The sequence below is a fragment of the Salvelinus alpinus genome, chromosome 2 (genome assembly GCF_045679555.1).
Source record: "Salvelinus alpinus chromosome 2, SLU_Salpinus.1, whole genome shotgun sequence".
Lineage (NCBI taxonomy): Eukaryota > Metazoa > Chordata > Actinopteri > Salmoniformes > Salmonidae > Salvelinus > Salvelinus alpinus.
This window is the reverse complement of record NC_092087.1, coordinates 92,003,478-92,026,049: the sequence shown is the minus strand read 5'-3', so window position 1 is coordinate 92,026,049 and position 22,572 is coordinate 92,003,478. Positions and strand designations below refer to the sequence as shown.

Sequence of the window (22,572 nt, the reverse complement as noted above, 5' to 3'; positions counted from 1 at the left end):
TTCAGTTTATCCGTGATGTGTACACCGAGGAACTTAAAACTTTCCACCTTCTCCACTACTGACCCGTCGATGTGGATAGGGGGGTGCTCCCTCTGCTGTTTCCTGAAGTCCACAATCATCTCCTTTGTTTTGTTGACGTTGAGTATGAGGTTATTTTCCTGACACCACACTCCGAGGGCCCTCACCTCCTCCCTGTAGGCCGTCTCGTCGTTGTTGGTGATCAAGCCTACCACTGTAGTGTCATCCGCAAACTTGATGATTGAGTTGGAGGCGTGCATGGCCACGCAGTCGTGGGTGAACAGGGAGTACAGGAGAGGGCTCAGAACGCACCCTTGTGGGGCCCCAGTGTTGAGGATCAGCGGGGTGGAGATGTTGTTACCTACCCTCACCACCTGGGGGCGGCCCGTCAGGAAGTCCAGGACCCAGTTGCACAGGGCGGGGTCGAGACCCAGGGTCTCGAGCTTGATGACGAGTTTGGAGGGTACTATGGTGTTAAATGCTGAGCTGTAATCGATGAACAGCATTCTCACATGGGTATTCCTCTTGTCCAGATGGGTTAGGGCAGTGTGCAGTGTGGTTGCGATTGCGTCGTCTGTGGACCTATTGGGTCGGTAAGCAAATTGGAGTGGGTCTAGGGTGTCCGGTAGGGTGGAGGTGATATGGTCCTTGACTAGTCTCTCAAAGCACTTCATGATGACGGAAGTGAGTGCTACGGGGCGGTAGTCGTTTAGCTCAGTTACCTTAGCTTTCTTGGGAACAGGAACAATGGTGGCCCTCTTGAAGCATGTGGGAACAGCAGACTGGGATAAGGATTGATTGAATATGTCCGTAAACACACCAGCCAGCTGGTCTGCGCATGCTCTGAGGACGCGGCTGGGAATGCCGTCTGGGCCTGCAGCCTTGCGAGGGTTAACACGTTTAAATGTTTTACTCACCTCGGCTGCAGTGAAGGAGAGCCCGCAGGTTTTGGTAGGGGGCCGTGTCAGTGGCACTGTATTGTCCTCAAAGCGGGCAAAAAAGTTGTTTAGCCTGTCTGGGAGCAAGACATCCTGGTCCTCGGCGGGGCTGGTTTTCTTTTTGTAATCCGTGATTGACTGTAGACCCTGCCACATACCTCTTGTGTCTGAGCTGTTGAATTTCGACTCGATTTTGTCTCTGTACTGAGACTTAGCCTGTTTGATTGCCTTGCGGAGAGAATAGCTACACTGTTTGTATTCGGTCATGCTTCCGGTCACCTTGCCCTGGTTAAAAGCAGTGGTTCGCGCTTTCAGTTTCACGCGAATGCTGCCGTCAATCCACGGTTTCTGGTTTGGGAATGTTTTTATCGTTGCTGTGGGTACGACATCGTCAATGCACTTCCTAATGAACTCGCTCACCGAATCAGCATATTCGTCAATATTGTTGTTGGACGCGATGCGGAACATATTCCAATCCGCGTGATCGAAGCAGTCTTGAAGCGTGGATTCAGATTGGTCGGACCAGCGTTGAACAGACCTGAGCGCGGGAGCTTGTTGTTTGAGTTTTTGTTTGTAGGCTGGAATCAACAAAATGGAGTCGTGGTCAGCTTTTCCGAAAGGGGGGCGGGGGAGGGCCTTATAAGCGTCGCGGAAATTAGTATAACAATGGTCTAGTGTTTTTCCAGCCCTGGTAGCACAATCGATATGCTGATAGAATTTAGGGAGTTTTGTTTTTAGATTAGCCTTGTTAAAATCCCCAGCTACGATGAATGCAGCCTCAGGGTGTGTGGTTTCCAGTTTACAAAGAGTCAGATAAAGTTCGTTCAGGGCCATCGATGTGTCTGCTTGGGGGGGAATGTATACGGCTGTGATTATGATTGACGAGAATTCCCTTGGTAGATAATGCGGTCGACATTTGATTGTGAGGAGTTCTAGATCAGGTGAACAGAACGACTTGAGTTCTTGTGTGTTGTTATGATGATCACACCACTTCTCGTTAATCATAAGGCATACCCCCCCGCCCCTCTTCTTACCGGAAAGATGTTTGTTTCTGTCGGCGCGATGCATGAAGAAACCAGCTGGCTGCACTGACTCCGTTAGCGTCCCTTGAGTTAGCCATGTTTCCGTGAAGCAGAGCACGTTGCAATCCCTGATGTCTCTCTGGAATGCTACCCGTGCTCGGATTTCATCGACCTTATTGTCAAGAGACTGGACATTGGCGAGTAGTATGCTAGGGAGTGGAGCGCGATGTGCCCGTCTCCGAAGCCTGACCACGAGACCGCCACGTTTTCCCCTTTTACGGCGTCGCACAGGGTCGCCGGCTGGGATCAGATCCATTGTATTGTGTGGAAGGCAAAACTCTGGATCCGTTTCGGGAAAGTCATATTCCTGGTAGGAACGATGATGAGTTGACGTTAATCGTATATTCAGTAGTTCCTCCCGACTGTATGTAATGAAACCTAAGATTACCCGGGGTACCGATGTAAGAAATAACACGTAAAAAAACAAAATACTGCATATTTTCCAAGGAACACAAAGCGAGGCAGCCATCTCTTTTCGGCGCCGGATGTTGGAACATATCGCTCCTAAGAGAGAGAAGGTGAGGAGGGAGGGAAACTGGGTCCCTGGTTCGCGCCCGGGTCGGGGCGAGGGGACGGTCTAAAGTGATACTGTTACATTGATGCTGTTGACCCGGATCACTGGTTGCTGCGGAAAAGGAGGAGGTTGAAAGGGGGGTGAGTGTAACGGATGTGAAATGGCTAGCTAGTTAGCGGGTACGCGCTAGTAGCGCTTCAATCAGTTACGTCACTTGCTCTGAGACTTGAAGTAAGGTTTCCCCTTGCTCTGCAAGAGCCGTGGCTTTTGTGGAGCGATGGGTAACGACGCTTCGTGGGTGACAGTTGTTGATGTGTGCAGAGGGTCCCTGGTTCGCGCCCGTGTCGGGGCAAGGGGGCGGTCTAAAGTTATACTGTTACACGTACATGACTTTGTGTGTGATAACTGTGTGTTCATGTGCCTGCGGGCCTGTGCACGTGTGTGTGTGTTTGTGTGTGTATGATAACTTTGTGTGTGTGTGTGTTTGTGTTATAACTGTGTGTGTTATAACTGTGTGTGTTATAACTGTGTGTGTGTGCAGTGGTGGGAAAAGTACCCAATTGTCATACTTGAGTAAAAGTATAGATACCTTAATAGAAAATGACTCAAGTAAAAGTGAAAATCACCCAGTAAAATACTAAATGAGTAAAAGTAAAAAAACATATTTGGTTTTAAATATACTTAATTATGAAAAGGAAATTGAATTGATACAATGTACTTAAGTATCAAAAGTAAAAGTACAAACCATTTCATCTTCCTTATATTAAACCAGACGCCATGATTTTCTTGTTGTTTTAATTTACGGACAGCCAGGGTCACGCTCCAACATTCAGACATCATTTATAAACAAAGCATGTGTGTTTAGTGAGTCCACCAGATCAGAGGCAGGAGGGATGATCAGGGATATTCTCTTGATAAGTGTGTGAATTGGACATTTTCCTGTCTTGCTAGGCATTCAAAACGTAACGTCTACTTCTGGGTGTCAGGGGAAATGTATGGCGTAAAAAGTACATACTTTTATTTAGGAATGTAGTGAAGTTAAAGTTGGCAAAAATATAAATAGTAAAGTAAAGTACAGACACCCCCCAAAAATAAATAAGTAGTACTTTAAATTATTTTTACTTAAGTACTTTACACTACTGTGTGTTTGTGTGTGTGTGACAACTGTGCGTGTGTATGCGTGTGTGTGTGATAACTATGTGTGTGTGTGTGGGGGGGGGACTGTGTGTGTATGTATGTGTGTGTGATAACTTTGTGTGTGTGTGGGGGGGGGGGGGAACTGTGTGTGTGTGTATGTATGTGTGTGTGATAACTTTGTGTGTATGTGGAGGGGGGGGGGGGCTGTGTGTGTGTATGTATGTGTGTGTGGTAACTTTGTGTGTGTGTGTGTGGGGGGGACTGTGTGTGTGTATGTATGTGTGTGTGATAACTTTGTGTGTGTGTGTGGGGGACTGTGTGTGTGTATGTATGTATGTGTGATAACTGTGTGTGTGTGTGTGGGGGGGGGACTGTGTGTGTATGTATGTGTGTGTGATAACTGTGTGTGTGTGTGTGGTCAGACCCATGGGGAGGTGGAGAGGCGTATCGTATCACAGCTCCTCACCCTGATGGATGGACTGAAGCAGAGAACTCACGTTATCGTCATGGCAGCCACCAACAGACCCAACAGCATCGACCCTGCCCTGAGACGCTTCGGTTAGAGACACACGCTCACTCACTCACTCACTCACTCACTCACTCGCTCACTCACTCACTCACTCACTCACTCACTCACTCACTCACTCACTCACACACGTACACACATACACACATAAAATCACACACACACACACACACACACACACACACACACACACACACACACACACACACACACACACACACACACACACACACTAGTTAGTTAACACCTGTCTCTGTGTAACTCAGGCAGGTTTGACAGAGAGGTCGACATCGGCATCCCAGACGCCACTGGTAGACTGGAGATACTGCAGATTCACACCAAGAACATGAAACTATCTGATGACGTGGACCTGGAGAGGGTGAGGAGGGGGAGAGATGGGGGAGGGGGGAGGACAGGGGGAGGAGGGGGAGGGGAGAGGGGAGGAGGGGGGAGAGATGGGGGAGGGGGAGGACAGGGGGAGGGGAGAGGGGAGGAGGAGGGGGGGAGAGATGGGGGAGGGGAGAGGACAGGGGTAGGAGGGGGGAGAGATGGGGGAGGGGGAGGACAGGGGGAGGAGGGGGAGGGGAGAGGGGAGGAGGGGGGAGAGATGGGGGAGGGGAGAGGACAGGGGGAGGAGGGGAGAGATGGGGGAGGGGAGAGGACAGGGGTAGGAGGGGGGAGAGATGGGGGAGGGGGAGGAGGGGGAGAGATGGGGGAGAGGACAGGGGGAGGAGGGGGGAGAGATGGGGGAGGGGGAGGACAGGGGGAGGAGGGGGGAGAGATGGGGGAGGAGGGGGGAGAGATGGGGAGGAGGGAGGAGGGGGGAGAATGGGGGAGGGGAGAGGACAGGGGGAGGAGGGGGGAGAGATGGGGAGGGGGAGGGGAGAGGACAGGAGGAGGAGGGGGGAGAGAGGGGGAGGGGAGAGGGGGAGGAGGGGGGAGAATGGGGGAGAGGAGAGGACAGGGGGAGGAGGGGGGAGAGATGGGGAGGGGGAGGGGAGAGGACAGGGGGAGGAGGGGGGAGAGATGGGGGAGGGGAGAGGACAGGGGGAGGAGGGGGGAGAATGGGGGAGGGGGAGGGGAGAGGACAGCGGGGAGAGATGGGGAGGAGGAGGAGAGGGGAGAGGAGGGGGGAGAGAGGAGAAGGGGGGCAGAGCGGGGGAGGAGGGGGAGGTCAAAAGTAGTGCACTATATAGGGAATAGGGCTCTGGTCTAAAGTAGTGCACTATATAGGGAATAGGGCTCTAGTGTAAAGTAGTGCACTATGTAGGGAATAGAGTGCCATGACTTGGGAATGTTTTGTGCCAGTGAAGTTGGGACAATAAAGTTCTATTGATTGTACTGTACTTCCTGGTAGGTTTCCATGGATGCGCATGGCCATGTGGGGTCAGACCTGGCAGCTCTGTGTTCTGAGGCGGCTCTGCAGGCCATCAGGAAGAAGATGACCCTGATTGACCTGGAGGACGACACCATCGATGCTGAACTGCTCAACTCACTGGCAGTTACCAACGATGACTTCAGGGTTAGTGGCAGCACACACACACACACACACAAACACACACACACACACACACACACACACACACACACACACACACACACACACACACACACACACACACACACACACACACACACACACACACACACACACACACACACACACACACACACACACTATAGACCTGCTCAACTCATCGTCCATCTCTCTCCCTCCTTCCCTCTCCCTCCCTCCTCCTCTCTCCCTCCAGTGGGCGCTGGGGCAGAGTAACCCGTCAGCTCTGAGGGAGACAGTAGTGGAGGTTCCTAATGTCAACTGGGAGGATATAGGAGGACTGGAAGAGGTCAAGAGAGAACTACAGGAACTAGTACAGGTAACACACACCTGTATCTCTACAGGTAACACACACACACCTGTATCTCTACAGGTAACACACACACACCTGTATCTCTACAGGTAACACACACACACCTGTATCTCTACAGGTAACACACACACACCTAAATATCTACAGGTAACACACACCTGTATCTCTACAGGTAACACACACACCTGTATCTCTACAGGTAACACACACACACACCTGTATCTCTACAGGTAACACACACACACCTGTATCTCTACAGGTAACACACACACCTGTATCTCTACAGGTAACACACACACACACCTGTATCTCTACAGGTAACACACACACACACCTGTATCTCTACAGGTAATACACACACACCTGTATCTCTACAGGTACCACACACGCACCTGTATCTCTACAGGTAACACACACACCTGTATCTCTACAGGTAACACACACACCTGTATCTCTACAGGTAACACACACACCTGCATCTCAACAGGTATGACACACACACACCTGTATCTCAACAGGTAACACACACACCTGCATCTCAACAGGTACGACACACACACACCTGTATCTCAACAGGTAACACACACACCTGCATCTCAACAGGTACGACACACACACCTGTATCTCAACAGGTAACACACACACATCTCTATAGCCATAACAGCTGAGTAAAGACAGTAAAGACTAATTGCTGAAAACAGCAGTGCTGATTCAACAGGACATGGCTGATATTGTGGTCAGAGGCCATTTAACAGCCACTTACTGTCTGAACCTTCATGGTGTGTGTTGTGATGGGTAGGCCTAGGTGTTGTGGAATAGAATGAAGTTGTCTCTATTGGTCAGTTTTGTCTAAGTGCTTTTCTTGACCCTCCCTCCCTCCCCCTCTCTCCTCCCCTCCCTCCCTCTCTCTCTTCCCCCCTCTCCCTCCTCCTCTCCCCACCTCCCTCCCCCTCTCTCCTCCCCTCCCTCCCTCTCTCTCCCTCCTCCTCTCCCCACCTCCCTCCCCCTCTCCCTCCCCTCCCTCCCCCTCTCCTCCCCTCCCTCCCTCTCTCTCCTCCCCCTCTCCCTCCTCCTCTCCCCACCTCCCTCCCTCTCTCCTCCCCTCCCTCCCTCTCTCTCCTCCCCCTCTCCCTCCTCCTCTCCCCACCTCCCTCCCTCTCTCTCCTCTCCCCTCCCTCCCTCCCTCCCTCCCCCTCCCTCCCTCCCTCCCTCCCTCCCTCCCTCCCTCCCTCCCTCCCTCCCTCCCTCCTCCCTCCCCCCTCCCTCCTCTCCCCCTCCCTCCCTCTCTCCCAGTATCCGGTGGAGTACCCAGATAAGTTCCTGAAGTTCGGTATGACCCCGTCACGAGGCGTGTTATTTTATGGACCTCCAGGTCAGAGCACAAACACACACACACACACACACACACACACACACACACACACACACACACACACACACACACACACACACACACACACACACACACACACACACACACACACACACACACACCCTGTCTCTTTCTCTTCGCAGGCTGTGGAAAGACCCTGCTAGCCAAGGCGATCGCTAACGAGTGCCAGGCCAACTTCATCTCCATCAAGGGACCTGAGCTGCTCACCATGTGGTTCGGCGAGTCAGAGGCTAACGTCAGGGACGTCTTCGACAAGGTATCACATAGCAGTGGCATAACCTGACGTAGCAGTGACATAGTCTGACATAGTAGTGACATAGCCTGAAATAGCAGTGACATAACCTGACATAGCAGTGACATAGCCTGACATAGCAGTGACATATCCTGACATAGCAGTGACATAGTCTGACATAGTAGTGACATAGCCTGAAATAGCAGTGACATAGTCTGACATAGCAGTGACATAACCTGATATAGCAGTGACATAGCTTTGTGGTTTGGAGAGTCAGAAACCAACATTAGGGACATCATCGACGATTATGTAGCCTGACATAGTAGTGACGTAGATCTTCTAGACAAATACATTCCTGACCTCTGACCTCTGACCTCCGGCCAGACAGGTGGCATCCTGCATCCTGTTCTTTCCTAACCTCCTAACCTCCTAACCCCTAACCTCTAACCCCAGGCCAGACAGGTGGCATCCTGCATCCTGTTCTTTCCTAACCTCCTAACCCCTAACCTCTAACCCCAGGCCAGACAGGCGGCATCCTGCATCATGTTCTTTCCTAACCTCCTAACCCCTGACCTCTAACCTCTAACCCCAGGCCAGACAGGTGGCATCCTGCATCCTGTTCTTTCCTAACCTCCTAACCCCTGACCTCTGACCTCTAACCCCAGGCCAGACAGGTGGCATCCTGCATCCTGTTCTTTCCTAACCTCCTAACCCCTGACCTCTGACCTCTAACCCCAGGCCAGACAGGTGGCATCCTGCATCCTGTTCTTTCCTAACCTCCTAACCCCTGACCTCTGACCTCTGACCCCAGGCCAGACAGGTGGCATCCTGCATCCTGTTCTTTCCTAACCTCCTAACCCCTGACCTCTGACCTCTAACCCCAGGCCAGACAGGTGGCATCCTGCATCCTGTTATTTCCTAACCTCCTAACCCCTGACCTCTGACCTCTGACCTCCGGCCAGACAGGTGGCATCCTGCATCCTGTTCTTTCCTAACCTCCTAACCCCTGACCTCTGACCCCAGGCCAGACAGGCGGCCCCCTGCATCCTGTTCTTTGACGAGCTGGACTCCATCGCCAAGTCCAGAGGGGGCGGAGCCGGGGACGCAGGGGGCGCGGCCGACAGAGTCATCAACCAGATCCTCACGGAGATGGACGGAATGTCCAACAAGAAGAATGTCTTCATTATAGGAGCTACCAACAGGTAGAGGGGGGTGGGGGGGTCTTTATTATAGGAACTACCAACAGGTAGAGGGATGTGGGGGGTCTTTATTATAGGAACTACCAACAGGTAGAGGGATGTGGGGGGGGGGGGGGTCTTTATTATAGGAACTACCAACAGGTAGAGGGATGTGGGGGGTCTTTATTATAGGAGCTACCAACAGGTAGAGGGATGTGGGGGGGTCTTTATTATAGGAACTACCAACAGGTAGAGGGATGTGGGGGGGTCTTTATTATAGGAACTACCAACAGGTAGAGGGATGTGGGGGGGTCTTTATTATAGGAACTACCAACAGGTAGAGGGATGTGGGGGGTCTTTATTATAGGAACTACCAACAGGTAGAGGGATGTGGGGGGTCTTTATTATAGGAGCTACCAACAGGTAGAGGGATGTGGGGGGGGGGGGTCTTTATTATAGGAACTACCAACAGGTAGAGGGATGTGGGGGGGTCTTTATTATAGGAACTACCAACAGGTAGAGGGATGTGGGGGGGTCTTTATTATAGGAACTACCAACAGGTAGAGGGATGTGGGGGGGGGGGGGGGGTCTTTATTATAGGAGCTACCAACAGGTAGAGGGATGTGGGGGGTCTTTATTATAGGAACTACCAACAGGTAGAGGGATGTGGGGGGGGGGGGTCTTTATTATAGGAACTACCAACAGGTAGAGGGATGTGGGGGGTCTTTATTATAGGAGCTACCAACAGGTAGAGGGATGTGGGGGGGTCTTTATTATAGGAGCTACCAACAGGTAGAGGGATGTGGGGGGGGTCTTTATTATAGGAGCTACCAACAGGTAGAGGGATGTGGGGGGGTCTTTATTATAGGAGCTACCAACAGGTAGAGGGATGTGGGGGGGGGGGTCTTTATTATAGGAGCTACCAACAGGTAGAGGGATGTGGGGGGGTCTTTATTATAGGAGCTACCAACAGGTAGAGGGATGTGGGGGGGGGTCTTTATTATAGGAACTACCAACAGGTAGAGGGATGTGGGGGGGGGGGGGTCTTTATTATAGGAGTTACCAACAGGTAGAGGGATGTGGGGGGGTCTTTATTATAGGAGCTACCAACAGGTAGAGGGATGTGGGGGGGTCTTTATTATAGGAACTACCAACAGGTAGAGGGATGTGGGGGGGGGGGGGGTCTTTATTATAGGAACTACCAACAGGTAGAGGGATGTGGGGGGGGGGGGGGGGTCTTTATTATAGGAACTACCAACAGGTAGAGGGATGTGGGGGGGGGGGGGTCTTTATTATAGGAACTACCAACAGGTAGAGGGATGTGGGGGGGGGGGGGGGTCTTTATTATAGGAGCTACCAACAGGTAGAGGGATGTGGGGGGGGTCTTTATTATAGGAGCTACCAACAGGTAGAGGGATGTGGGGGGGGGGGGTCTTTATTATAGGAGTTACCAACAGGTAGAGGGATGTGGGGGGGTCTTTATTATAGGAACTACCAACAGGTAGAGGGATGTGGGGGGGTCTTTATTATAGGAGCTACCAACAGGTAGAGGGATGTGGGGGGGGTCTTTATTATAGGAACTACCAACAGGTAGAGGGATGTGGGGGGTCTTTATTATAGGATCTACCAACAGGTAGAGGGATGTGGGGGGGGTCTTTATTATAGGAGCTACCAACAGGTAGAGGGATGTGGGGGGGTCTTTATTATAGGAGCTACCAACAGGTAGAGGGATGGGGTGGTCTTTATTATAGGAACTACCAACAGTTAGAGGGATGGGGGTGGTCTTTATTATAGGAACTACCAACAGGTAGAGGGATGTGGGGGGGTCTTTATTATAGGAACTACCAACAGGTGGAGGGATGTGGGGGGGGGTCTTTATTATAGGAACTACCAACAGATAGAGGGATGTGGGGGGGGGGTCTTTATTATAGGAACTACCAACAGGTAGAGGGATGTGGGGGGGTCTTTATTATCGGAGCTACCAACAGGTAGAGGGATGTGGGGGGGTCTTTATTATAGGAACTACCAACAGGTAGAGGGATGTGGGGGGGTCTTTATTATAGGAACTACCAACAGATAGAGGGATGTGGGGGGGTCTTTATTATAGGAACTACCAACAGGTAGAGGGATGTGGGGGGGTCTTTATTATCGGAGCTACCAACAGGTGGAGGGATGTGGGGGGGGGGTCTTTATTATAGGAACTACCAACAGGTAGAGGGATGTGGGGGGGTCTTTATTATAGGAACTACCAACAGGTAGAGGGATGTGGGGGGGGTCTTTATTATAGGATCTACCAACAGGTAGAGGGATGTGGGGGGGTCTTTATTATAGGAACTACCAACAGGTAGAGGGATGTGGGGGGTCTTTATTATAGGAACTACCAACAGTTAGAGGGATGTGGGGTGGTCTTTATTATAGGAACTACCAACAGGTAGAGGGATGTGGGGGGGTCTCTATTATAGGAGCTACCAACAGGTAGAGGGATGTGGGGGGGTCTTTATTATAGGAACTACCAACAGGTGGAGGGATGTGGGGGGGGGGGTCTTTATTATAGGAACTACCAACAGGTAGAGGGATGTGGGGGGTCTTTATTATAGGAACTACCAACAGGTGGAGGGATGTGGGGGGGTCTTTATTATAGGAACTACCAACAGGTGGAGGGATGTGGGGGGGGGTCTTTATTATAGGAACTACCAACAGATAGAGGGATGTGGGGGGGTCTTTATTATAGGAGCTACCAACAGGTAGAGGGATGTGGGGGGGTCTTTATTATAGGAGCTACCAACAGGTAGAGGGATGTGGGGGGGTCTTTATTATAGGAACTACCAACAGGTAGAGGGATGTGGGGGGGTCTTTATTATAGGAACTACCAACAGGTAGAGGGATGTGGGGGGGTCTTTATTATAGGAACTACCAACAGGTGGAGGGATGTGGGGGGGGGGGGTCTTTATTATAGGAACTACCAACAGGTAGAGGGATGTGGGGGGGTCTTTATTATAGGAACTACCAACAGGTAGAGGGATGTGGGGGGGTCTTTATTATAGGAGCTACCAACAGGTAGAGGGATGTGGGGGGGTCTTTATTATAGGAACTACCAACAGGTAGAGGGATGTGGGGGGGTCTTTATTATAGGAACTACCAACAGGTAGAGGGATGTGGGGGGGTCTTTATTATAGGAACTACCAACAGGTAGAGGGATGTGGGGGGGTCTTTATTATAGGAGCTACCAACAGGTAGAGGGATGTGGGGGGGTCTTTATTATAGGAACTACCAACAGGTAGAGGGATGTGGGGGGGTCTTTATTATAGGAACTACCAACAGGTAGAGGGATGTGGGGGGGTCTTTATTATAGGAACTACCAACAGGTAGAGGGATGTGGGGGGGGTCTTTATTATAGGAACTACCAACAGGTAGAGGGATGTGGGGTGGTCTTTATTATAGGAACTACCAACAGGTGGAGGGATGTGGGGGGGGGTCTTTATTATAGGAACTACCAACAGATAGAGGGATGTGGGGGGGTCTTTATTATAGGAACTACCAACAGGTAGAGGGATGTGGGGGGGTCTTTATTATAGGAACTACCAACAGGTAGAGGGATGTGGGGGGGTCTTTATTATAGGAACTACCAACAGGTAGAGGGATGTGGGGGGGTCTTTATTATAGGAACTACCAACAGGTGGAGGGATGTGGGGGGGGTCTTTATTATAGGAACTACCAACAGGTAGAGGGATGTGGGGGGGTCTTTATTATAGGAACTACCAACAGGTAGAGGGATGTGGGGGGGGGGTCTTTATTATAGGAACTACCAACAGGTAGAGGGATGTGGGGGGGGTCTTTATTATAGGAACTACCAACAGGTGGAGGGATGTGGGGGGGTCTTTATTATAGGAACTACCAACAGGTGGAGGGATGTGGGGGGGGGGTCTTTATTATAGGAACTACCAACAGATAGAGGGATGTGGGGGGGTCTTTATTATAGGAACTACCAACAGGTAGAGGGATGTGGGGGGGTCTTTATTATAGGAACTACCAACAGGTGGAGGGATGTGGGGGGGGGTCTTTATTATAGGAACTACCAACAGGTAGAGGGATGTGGGGGGGGGTCTTTATTATAGGAACTACCAACAGATAGAGGGATGTGGGGGGGGTCTTTATTATAGGAACTACCAACAGGTAGAGGGATGTGGGGTGGTCTTTATTATAGGAGCTACCAACAGGTAGAGGGATGTGGGGGGGGGGTCTTTATTATAGGAGCTACCAACAGGTAGAGGGATGTGGGGGGTCTTTATTATAGGAGCTACCAACAGGTAGAGGGATGTGGGGGGGTCTTTATTATAGGAGCTACCAACAGGTAGAGGGATGTGGGGGGGGTCTTTATTATAGGAACTACCAACAGGTAGAGGGATGTGGGGGGGGGGTCTTTATTATAGGAACTACCAACAGGTAGAGGGATGTGGGGGGGGGGGTCTTTATTATAGGAACTACCAACAGGTAGAGGGATGTTGGGGGGGGGTTCTTTATTGTAGGAGTTACCAACAGGTAGAGAGGGTGTGGGGTGTAGTGTGTGTCGAGGTCTCCTCAATCATTTTCACTCACTCCCTTCAACCTTCATCCACACTCCCCTCTCCACCCTCCCCTCCCCTCCCCTAGGTCCCTCCCCTCACTCCTCCTCTCTCCATCCCTCGCTTTACCACTCCACTCCCTCCCTCCCTCTTTAATCCCTCCTCCCCCCTCCAGACCTGATATAATACTCGGTTATCCTCCCCTTCCAGACCTGTTATAATAGACTCTGTTATCCTCCCCCTCCAGACCTGATATAATAGACTGCTGTTATCCTCCCCCCTCCAGACCTGATATAATAGACTCTGTTATCCTCCCCCCTCCAGACCTGATATAATAGACTCTGTTATCCTCCCCCTCCAGACCTGATATAATAGACTCTGTTATCCTCCCCCCTCCAGACCTGATATAATAGACTCTGTTATCCTCCCCCTCCAGACCTGATATAATAGACTCTGTTATCCTCCCCCTCCAGACCTGATATAATAGACTCTGTTATCCTCCCCCCTCCAGACCTGATATAATAGACTCTGTTATCCTCCCCCCTCCAGACCTGATATAATAGACTCTGTTATCCTCCCCCCTCCAGACCTGATATAATAGACTCTGTTATCCTCCCCCTCCAGACCTGATATAATAGACTCTGTTATCCTCCCCCCTCCAGACCTGATATAATAGACTCTGTTATCCTCCCCCTCCAGACCTGATATAATAGACTCTGTTATCCTCCCCCTCCAGACCTGATATAATAGACTCTGTTATCCTCCCCCCTCCAGACCTGATATAATAGACTCTGTTATCCTCCCCCCTCCAGACCTGATATAATAGACTCTGTTATCCTCCCCCCTCCAGACCTGATATAATAGACTGTTATCCTCCCCTCCAGACTGATATAATAGACTCTGTATCCTCCCCTCCAGACCTGATATAATAGACTCTGTTATCCTCCCCCTCCAGACCTGATATAATAGACTCTGTTATCCTCCCCCCTCCAGACCTGATATAATAGACTCTGTTATCCTCCCCCCTCCAGACCTGATATAATAGACTCTGTTATCCTCCCCCTCCAGACCTGATATAATAGACTCTGTTATCCTCCCCCCTCCAGACCTGATATAATAGACTCTGTTATCCTCCCCCTCCAGACCTGATATAATAGACTCTGTTATCCTCCCCCCTCCAGACCTGATATAATAGACTCTGTTATCCTCCCCCTCCAGACCTGATATAATAGACTCTGTTATCCTCCCCCCTCCAGACCTGATATAATAGACTCTGTTATCCTCCCCCTCCAGACCTGATATAATAGACTCTGTTATCCTCCCCCTCCAGACCTGATATAATAGACTCTGTTATCCTCCCCCCTCCAGACCTGATATAATAGACTCTGTTATCCTCCCCCCTCCAGACCTGATATAATAGACTCTGTTATCCTCCCCCCTCCAGACCTGATATAATAGACTCTGTTATCCTCCCCCTCCAGACCTGATATAATAGACTCTGTTATCCTCCCCCCTCCAGACCTGATATAATAGACTCTGTTATCCTCCCCCTCCAGACCTGATATAATAGACTCTGTTATCCTCCCCCTCCAGACCTGATATAATAGACTCTGTTATCCTCCCCCTCCAGACCTGATATAATAGACTCTGTTATCCTCCCCCCTCCAGACCTGATATAATAGACTCTGTTATCCTCCCCCTCCAGACCTGATATAATAGACTCTGTTATCCTCCCCCTCCAGACCTGATATAATAGACTCTGTTATCCTCCCCCTCCAGACCTGATATAATAGACTCTGTTATCCTCCCCCTCCAGACCTGATATAATAGACTCTGTTATCCTCCCCCCTCCAGACCTGATATAATAGACTCTGTTATCCTCCCCCTCCAGACCTGATATAATAGACTCTGTTATCCTCCCCCCTCCAGACCTGATATAATAGACTCTGTTATCCTCCCCCTCCAGACCTGATATAATAGACTCTGTTATCCTCCCCCTCCAGACCTGATATAATAGACTCTGTTATCCTCCCCCCTCCAGACCTGATATAATAGACTCTGCTATCCTCCCCCCTCCAGACCTGATATAATAGACTCTGTTAACCTCCCCCTCCAGACCTGATATAATAGACTCTGTTATCCTCCCCCTCCAGACCTGATATAATAGACTCTGTTATCCTCCCCCCTCCAGACCTGATATAATAGACTCTGTTATCCTCCCCCTCCAGACCTGATATAATAGACTCTGTTATCCTCCCCCCTCCAGACCTGATATAATAGACTCTGTTATCCTCCCCCCTCCAGACCTGATATAATAGACTCTGTTATCCTCCCCCTCCAGACCTGATATAATAGACTCTGTTATCCTCCCCCTCCAGACCTGATATAATAGACTCTGTTATCCTCCCCCTCCAGACCTGATATAATAGACTCTGTTATCCTCCCCCCTCCAGACCTGATATAATAGACTCTGTTATCCTCCCCCCTCCAGACCTGATATAATAGACTCTGTTATCCTCCCCCCTCCAGACCTGATATAATAGACTCTGTTATCCTCCCCCTCCAGACCTGATATAATAGACTCTGTTATCCTCCCCCTCCAGACCTGATATAATAGACTCTGTTATCCTCCCCCCTCCAGACCTGATATAATAGACTCTGTTATCCTCCCCCTCCAGACCTGATATAATAGACTCTGTTATCCTCCCCCTCCAGACCTGATATAATAGACTCTGTTATCCTCCCCCTCCAGACCTGATATAATAGACTATGTTATCCTCCCCCTCCAGACCTGATATAATAGACTCTGTTATCCTCCCCCTCCAGACCTGATATAATAGACTCTGTTATCCTCCCCCCTCCAGACCTGATATAATAGACTGTTATCCTCCCCCTCCAGACCTGATATAATAGACTCTGTTATCCTCCCCCTCCAGACCTGATATAATAGACTCTGTTATCCTCCCCCTCCAGACCTGATATAATAGACTCTGTTATCCTCCCCCTCCAGACCTGATATAATAGACTCTGTTATCCCCCCCTCCAGACCTGATATAATAGACTCTGTTATCCTCCCCCTCCAGACCTGATATAATAGACTCTGTTATCCTCCCCCCTCCAGACCTGATATAATAGACTGTTATCCTCCCCCCTCCAGACCTGATATAATAGACTCTGCGATCCTCCGTCCAGGGAGGCTGGACCAGCTCATCTACATCCCTCTACCAGACACAGCCTCCCGTACCGCCATCCTTAACGCCAACCTACGCAAGTCCCCCATCGCCAGAGTCAGTACACACACACACACATGGACACGCACACACATAGACTCACACAGACACACACACATAGACACACACACATAGACACACACACACATAGACACATATAGACACACACACACACATAGACACACACACACACATAGACACACACACACACATAGACACACACACACACATAGACACATACACACATAGACACACACAGGCACATGATGATGATGATAATAATAATTAACTATTTTTGTCTCTTTCCCCTTTCTTCCTCTCTCTCTCCCCCCTGTCCTCTCACAATGACACACACACACCAGGATGTAGACCTGCCCTACCTGTCTGGTATCACCCAGGGTTTCAGTGGGGCAGACCTGACAGAGATCTGCCAGAGGGCCTGTAAGCTGGCCATCAGAGAGGCCATAGAGGCTGAGATCAAAGCAGAGCGCCAGAGGCAGACCCACCCAGGCACCGCCATGGTGAGACGGACGGACGGACGGACAGACAATCTGCTGTTACATAACTAACACTGCAGCTCAAACACACACTACAGCTATGGTCAGATTGACAGACAGACAGACTGCTGTTACACAACTAACACTGCAGCTCAAACACAACCTACAGCTATGGTCAGATTGACAGACAGACAGACAGACAGACAGTCTGCTGTTACACCACCAACACTGACAATACCATATATCTAACAGACAGACAGAGGGACAGACAGAGGGAGAGACAGACAGACAGACAGACGGACGGACGGACGGACGGACGGACAGACAGATAGAAAAGGATAGACAGAGAGCGGGACAGACAGACAGACAGACAGACAGACAGACAGACAGACAGACAGACAGACAGACAGACAGACAGACAGACAGACAGACAGACAGACAGACAGACAGCCAACGCTCCCAGCTGTTACACAACCAACACTGCATCTCACATACAGTACATCACACACTGTATTTCACACACTGTCTACCTCACACATTAAACCTTGTATACACAAAGCACACACACACCCAACCAACACACCAATATTATGTAACTTTACCCCCACCCAACCTCTCTCTCCCCTTTCCCCTCTATCTCTTTCTGCCCCTCCCCCCACTCTCCCCTCTCCTCCTCTCTCTCTCCAGGATGAGGACTGTGACCCTGTTCCAGAGATCAGGAAGGATCACTTTGAGGAGGCCATGAGGTTCGCCCGGCGCTCCGTCAGCGACAATGATATCAGGAAGTATGAGATGTTTGCCCAGACACTACAGCAGAGCAGAGGCTTTGGGAACTTCAGGTATGTACTGGACACACACACACACACACACACACACACACACACACACACACACACACACACACACACACACACACACACACACACACACACACACACACACACACACACACACAGTACTCTCACACTTTCATATGCACACACACACACACACACACACACACACACACACACACACACACACACACACACACACACACACACACACACACACACACACACACACACACACACACACACACACACACACACACACACGACACACTTCTCATACACTGACCTCTCTCTCTCCTCAGGTTCCCATCTGGCTCTCAGTCCGGAGGTCAAGGGTCGGGGTCAGGGGGACAGTTCAGAGACGAGGTAGAGGACGACCTCTACCAGTGAGAAGGAAGACTTGTAATCCTGGAGACAACCACCTCTATCACACCTGCCTGCATATGATGTGGAACTCTGGATCAATTAGATTGTTGTGGGAATCAAATACGGACAGAATAACTTTTAACAGCACATAACGTTTGTGCTTCTCAGCTTATCGGTGCAGTCTTAAATGTTTCCCATAACAACTGCTGCATCATAACAACTGCTGCATCATAACAACTGCTGCATCATAATAACTGCTGCATCATAATAACTGCTGCATCATAATAACTGCTGCATCATAATAACTGCTGCATCATAATAACTGCTGCATCATAATAACTGGTGCATCATAATAACTGCTGCATCATAATAACTGGTGCATCATAATAACTGCTGCATCATAATAACTGGTGAATCATAACAACTGCTGCATAATAACTGCTGCATCATAATAACTGCTGCATCATAACAACTGGTGCATCATAATAACTGCTGCATCATAACAACTGGTGCATCATAATAACTGCTGCATCATAATAACTGCTGCATCATAATAACTGGTGCATCATAATAACTGCTGCATCATAATAACTGCTGCATCATAATAACTGCTGCATCATAATAACTGGTGCATCATAATAACTGCTGCATCATAATAACTGCTGCATCATAATAACTGGTGCATCATAATAACTGGTGCATCATAATAACTGCTGCATCATAACAACTGGTGCATCATAATAACTGCTGCATCATAATAACTGCTGCATCATAATAACTGCTGCATCATAACAACTGGTGCATCATAATAACTGCTGCATCATAATAACTGGTGCATCATAATAACTGGTGCATCATAATAACTGGTGCATCATAATAACTGCTGCATCATAACAACTGGTGCATCATAATAACTGCTGCATCATAATAACTGGTGCATCATAATAACTGCTGCATCATAACAACTGGTGCATCATAATAACTGCTGCATCATAATAACTGGTGCATCATAATAACTGCTGCATCATAATAACTGGTGCATCATAATAACTGCTGCATCATAATAACTGCTGCATCATAACAACTGCTGCATCATAACAACTGGTGCATCATAATAACTGCTGCATCATAATAACTGCTGCATCATAATAACTGCTGCATCATAATAACTGGTGCATCATAATAACTGCTGCATCATAATAACTGCTGCATCATAATAACTGCTGCATCATAATAACTGCTGCATCATAATAACTGGTGCATCATAATAACTGGTGCATCATAATAACTGCTGCATCATAATAACTGCTGCATCATAATAACTGCTGCATCATAATAACTGGTGCATCATAATAACTGCTGCATCATAATAACTGGTGCATCATAATAACTGCTGCATCATAATAACTGCTGCATCATAATAACTGCTGCATCATAACAACTGGTGCATCATAATAACTGCTGCATCATAATAACTGCTGCATCATAATAACTGCTGCATCATAATAACTGCTGCATCATAATAACTGGTGCATCATAATAACTGGTGAATCATAACAACTGGTGAATCATAACTGCTGCATCATAATAACTGCTGCATCATAATAACTGCTGCATCATAATAACTGCTGCATCATAATAACTGCTGCATCATAATAACTGCTGCATCATAATAACTGGTGCATCATAATAACTGCTGCATCATAATAACTGGTGAATCATAACAACTGCTGCATCATAATAACTGGTGCATCATAATAACTGCTGCATCATAATAACTGGTGCATCATAATAACTGCTGCATCATAATAACTGCTGCATCATAATAACTGCTGCATCATAATAACTGCTGCATCATAATAACTGCTGCATCATAATAACTGCTGCATCATAATAACTGCTGCATCATAATAACTGGTGCATCATAATAACTGGTGCATCATAATAACTGCTGCATCATAATAACTGGTGCATCATAGTAACTGCTGCATCATAATAACTGGTGCATCATAATAACTGCTGCATCATAATAACTGGTGCATCATAATAACTGCTGCATCATAATAACTGCTGCATCATAATAACTGGTGCATCATAATAACTGGTGCATCATAATAACTGCTGCATCATAATAACTGGTGCATCATAATAACTGCTGCATCATAATAACTGGTGCATCATAATAACTGCTGCATCATAATAACTGCTGCATCATAATAACTGGTGCATCATAATAACTGGTGCATCATAATAACTGGTGCATCATAATAACTGCTGCATCATAATAACTGGTGCATCATAATAACTGCTGCATCATAATAACTGGTGCATCATAATAACTGCTGCATCATAATAACTGCTGCATCATATCAACTGGTGCATCATAATAACTGCTGCATCATAATAACTGGTGCATCATAATAACTGCTGCATCATAATAACTGGTGCATCATAATAACTGGTGAATCATAACTGCTGCATCATAATAACTGCTGCATCATAATAACTGGTGCATCATAATACCTGCTGCATCATAATAACTGCTGCATCATAATAACTGCTGCATCATAATAACTGCTGCATTTGAGGAATCGAGTCTGTTTTTTCTTGGAAGAATAATTTGTAAAAGCTGGATGATCAAAGTACAATGAATATAACTGTGATTGTTGTTGTTGTTGTGTTTGAGCTGGTCATCATGGAAGGAATGCTGATTAAAATCTGAAATGTAATCAATTTAGTATTTTACTATTAAAACAACTCTGACATAATAATATCCATCCATTTTCATTGTTAACAACAGAAGAAGCTATTGTTAACAGAAGAACGCAAGAACGAGTGAAATATTATCATAAAGAGAACGGAGGGAAAAAGAGAGGAGGTGGAAGAGCGTGAGGGAGGAAGAGAGTGAGGGAGGAGGAGGGTGATGGAGGGAAGAGAGTGAGGGAGGAAGAGTGTGAGGGATGGTGAGGGAGGGTGAGGGAGGAAGAGGGTGAGCTTGAATTGGTTGAAGACGGCAAAAAAAAGGGAGATGATTTGTTGAAGAATGGTAGAAAGTATATGCAGAGTGAGCTGTAAGCCGGATCGAAGACAGGAAGAGAAATGGAAGTGAATTAGTGCGAATTATAGGAGGTGGCCGGTGTGGTGAAGTTCTCGGAGCCCGAGGCTAAAGATGAGTCTGTAATGGTAGGAGTGAAATGTTTGTAGAAAGTGAACCCCTGCATTTTGGATGATGCATATGTGATTTCAGGGTGGGTGAAAACAGAGTTGGGTGCTGTGGAATTGGTGATGGTAACCAGAAGTGGTGTTGTGATAATTGTTTGTGTTTCTGCTGGTCAGAGGGATCAGGCGCTCCGAGTTACACGAATGGGGACAAGAGATGTGAATAGTTTTGCTCTAAAGAAAATGACACCATTGAAAGGAGTGATTGCTGGGGTAGCGGTAAATATGAAAGTGGACAAACTAAAGGGGAAGATTCCCGGTGCTTGTGATGCTCGTCGTTTGGTGCGACGCAGAAAGGGTGGCGTGAGTGGTGAAACAGAAGAGTCATAGTCTGTCCTTTTTGAGTTTTGATGTTGAGTCAGTGCCCGACAAAGTGATGTCAGCATATACAAGTTATCCTGTACGAGCTTTTGTGCCTAATCCATTACGTTGTTACAGGTGTCAAGCTTCTGGGCATGTGGCAGCAGTGTGTAGGAGGGAGGTTCCTAGGTGTGAGAAGTGTGCAGAAGGGCATGAGACAAAGGAATGTGTAGCATTGGTGAAAGTAGTGGTATGTGTTCATTGTAGGGGTGCCCATGGGGCTGGGGCTCAGAAATGTCCCGTGCGAGAGAGGCAGGTTGAGGTTTCTAGGGTTAGAGTAGTACAGAGGGTATCATATGCTGAGGCACAGTAGCGGTGCATGGGTAAAATCACTGGGGAAGCCAAGCCATATTACAACCTATGTTGTGATAATCGCGTTGTTTGCTTTATAACCAATTCGTTCATACACCACCATGACATACAATAAGGCCGTGACAACAAAATGACAACAGTCACACAGTGTCGGAAAATAAATTAAACTACACATTTGTTTGATTAATCACAAAACCGGAGAGCAACATCTGTCCGAGGGAATTCCACAAAGCAATTAAAAATATTTGAACAGGAATTCCATAAAGCAAATATTGCATGTAACAAACAGTGACATGACATACAGCAT

General features: G+C 48.4%; 1 protein-coding gene across 1 annotated transcript in view; it reads left to right on the top strand.

The window, feature by feature from the left end:
* Window positions 1-19,102, top strand: part of LOC139568244 (transitional endoplasmic reticulum ATPase-like) — a 35,945-nt gene extending 16,843 nt beyond the window's left edge. The window contains exons 9-19 of the mRNA XM_071389998.1: window positions 4,112-4,247; window positions 4,482-4,594; window positions 5,573-5,737; window positions 5,967-6,089; window positions 7,377-7,455; window positions 7,599-7,732; window positions 8,732-8,910; window positions 16,606-16,735; window positions 17,041-17,199; window positions 17,863-18,014; window positions 18,311-19,102. Of these exons, the coding sequence (XP_071246099.1) occupies window positions 4,112-4,247; window positions 4,482-4,594; window positions 5,573-5,737; window positions 5,967-6,089; window positions 7,377-7,455; window positions 7,599-7,732; window positions 8,732-8,910; window positions 16,606-16,735; window positions 17,041-17,199; window positions 17,863-18,014; window positions 18,311-18,398 (1,458 nt within the window). The 3' untranslated portion in view covers window positions 18,399-19,102. The remainder of the gene's footprint in view (window positions 1-4,111; window positions 4,248-4,481; window positions 4,595-5,572; window positions 5,738-5,966; window positions 6,090-7,376; window positions 7,456-7,598; window positions 7,733-8,731; window positions 8,911-16,605; window positions 16,736-17,040; window positions 17,200-17,862; window positions 18,015-18,310) is intronic.
* Window positions 19,103-22,572: the final 3,470 nt, after the last annotated feature.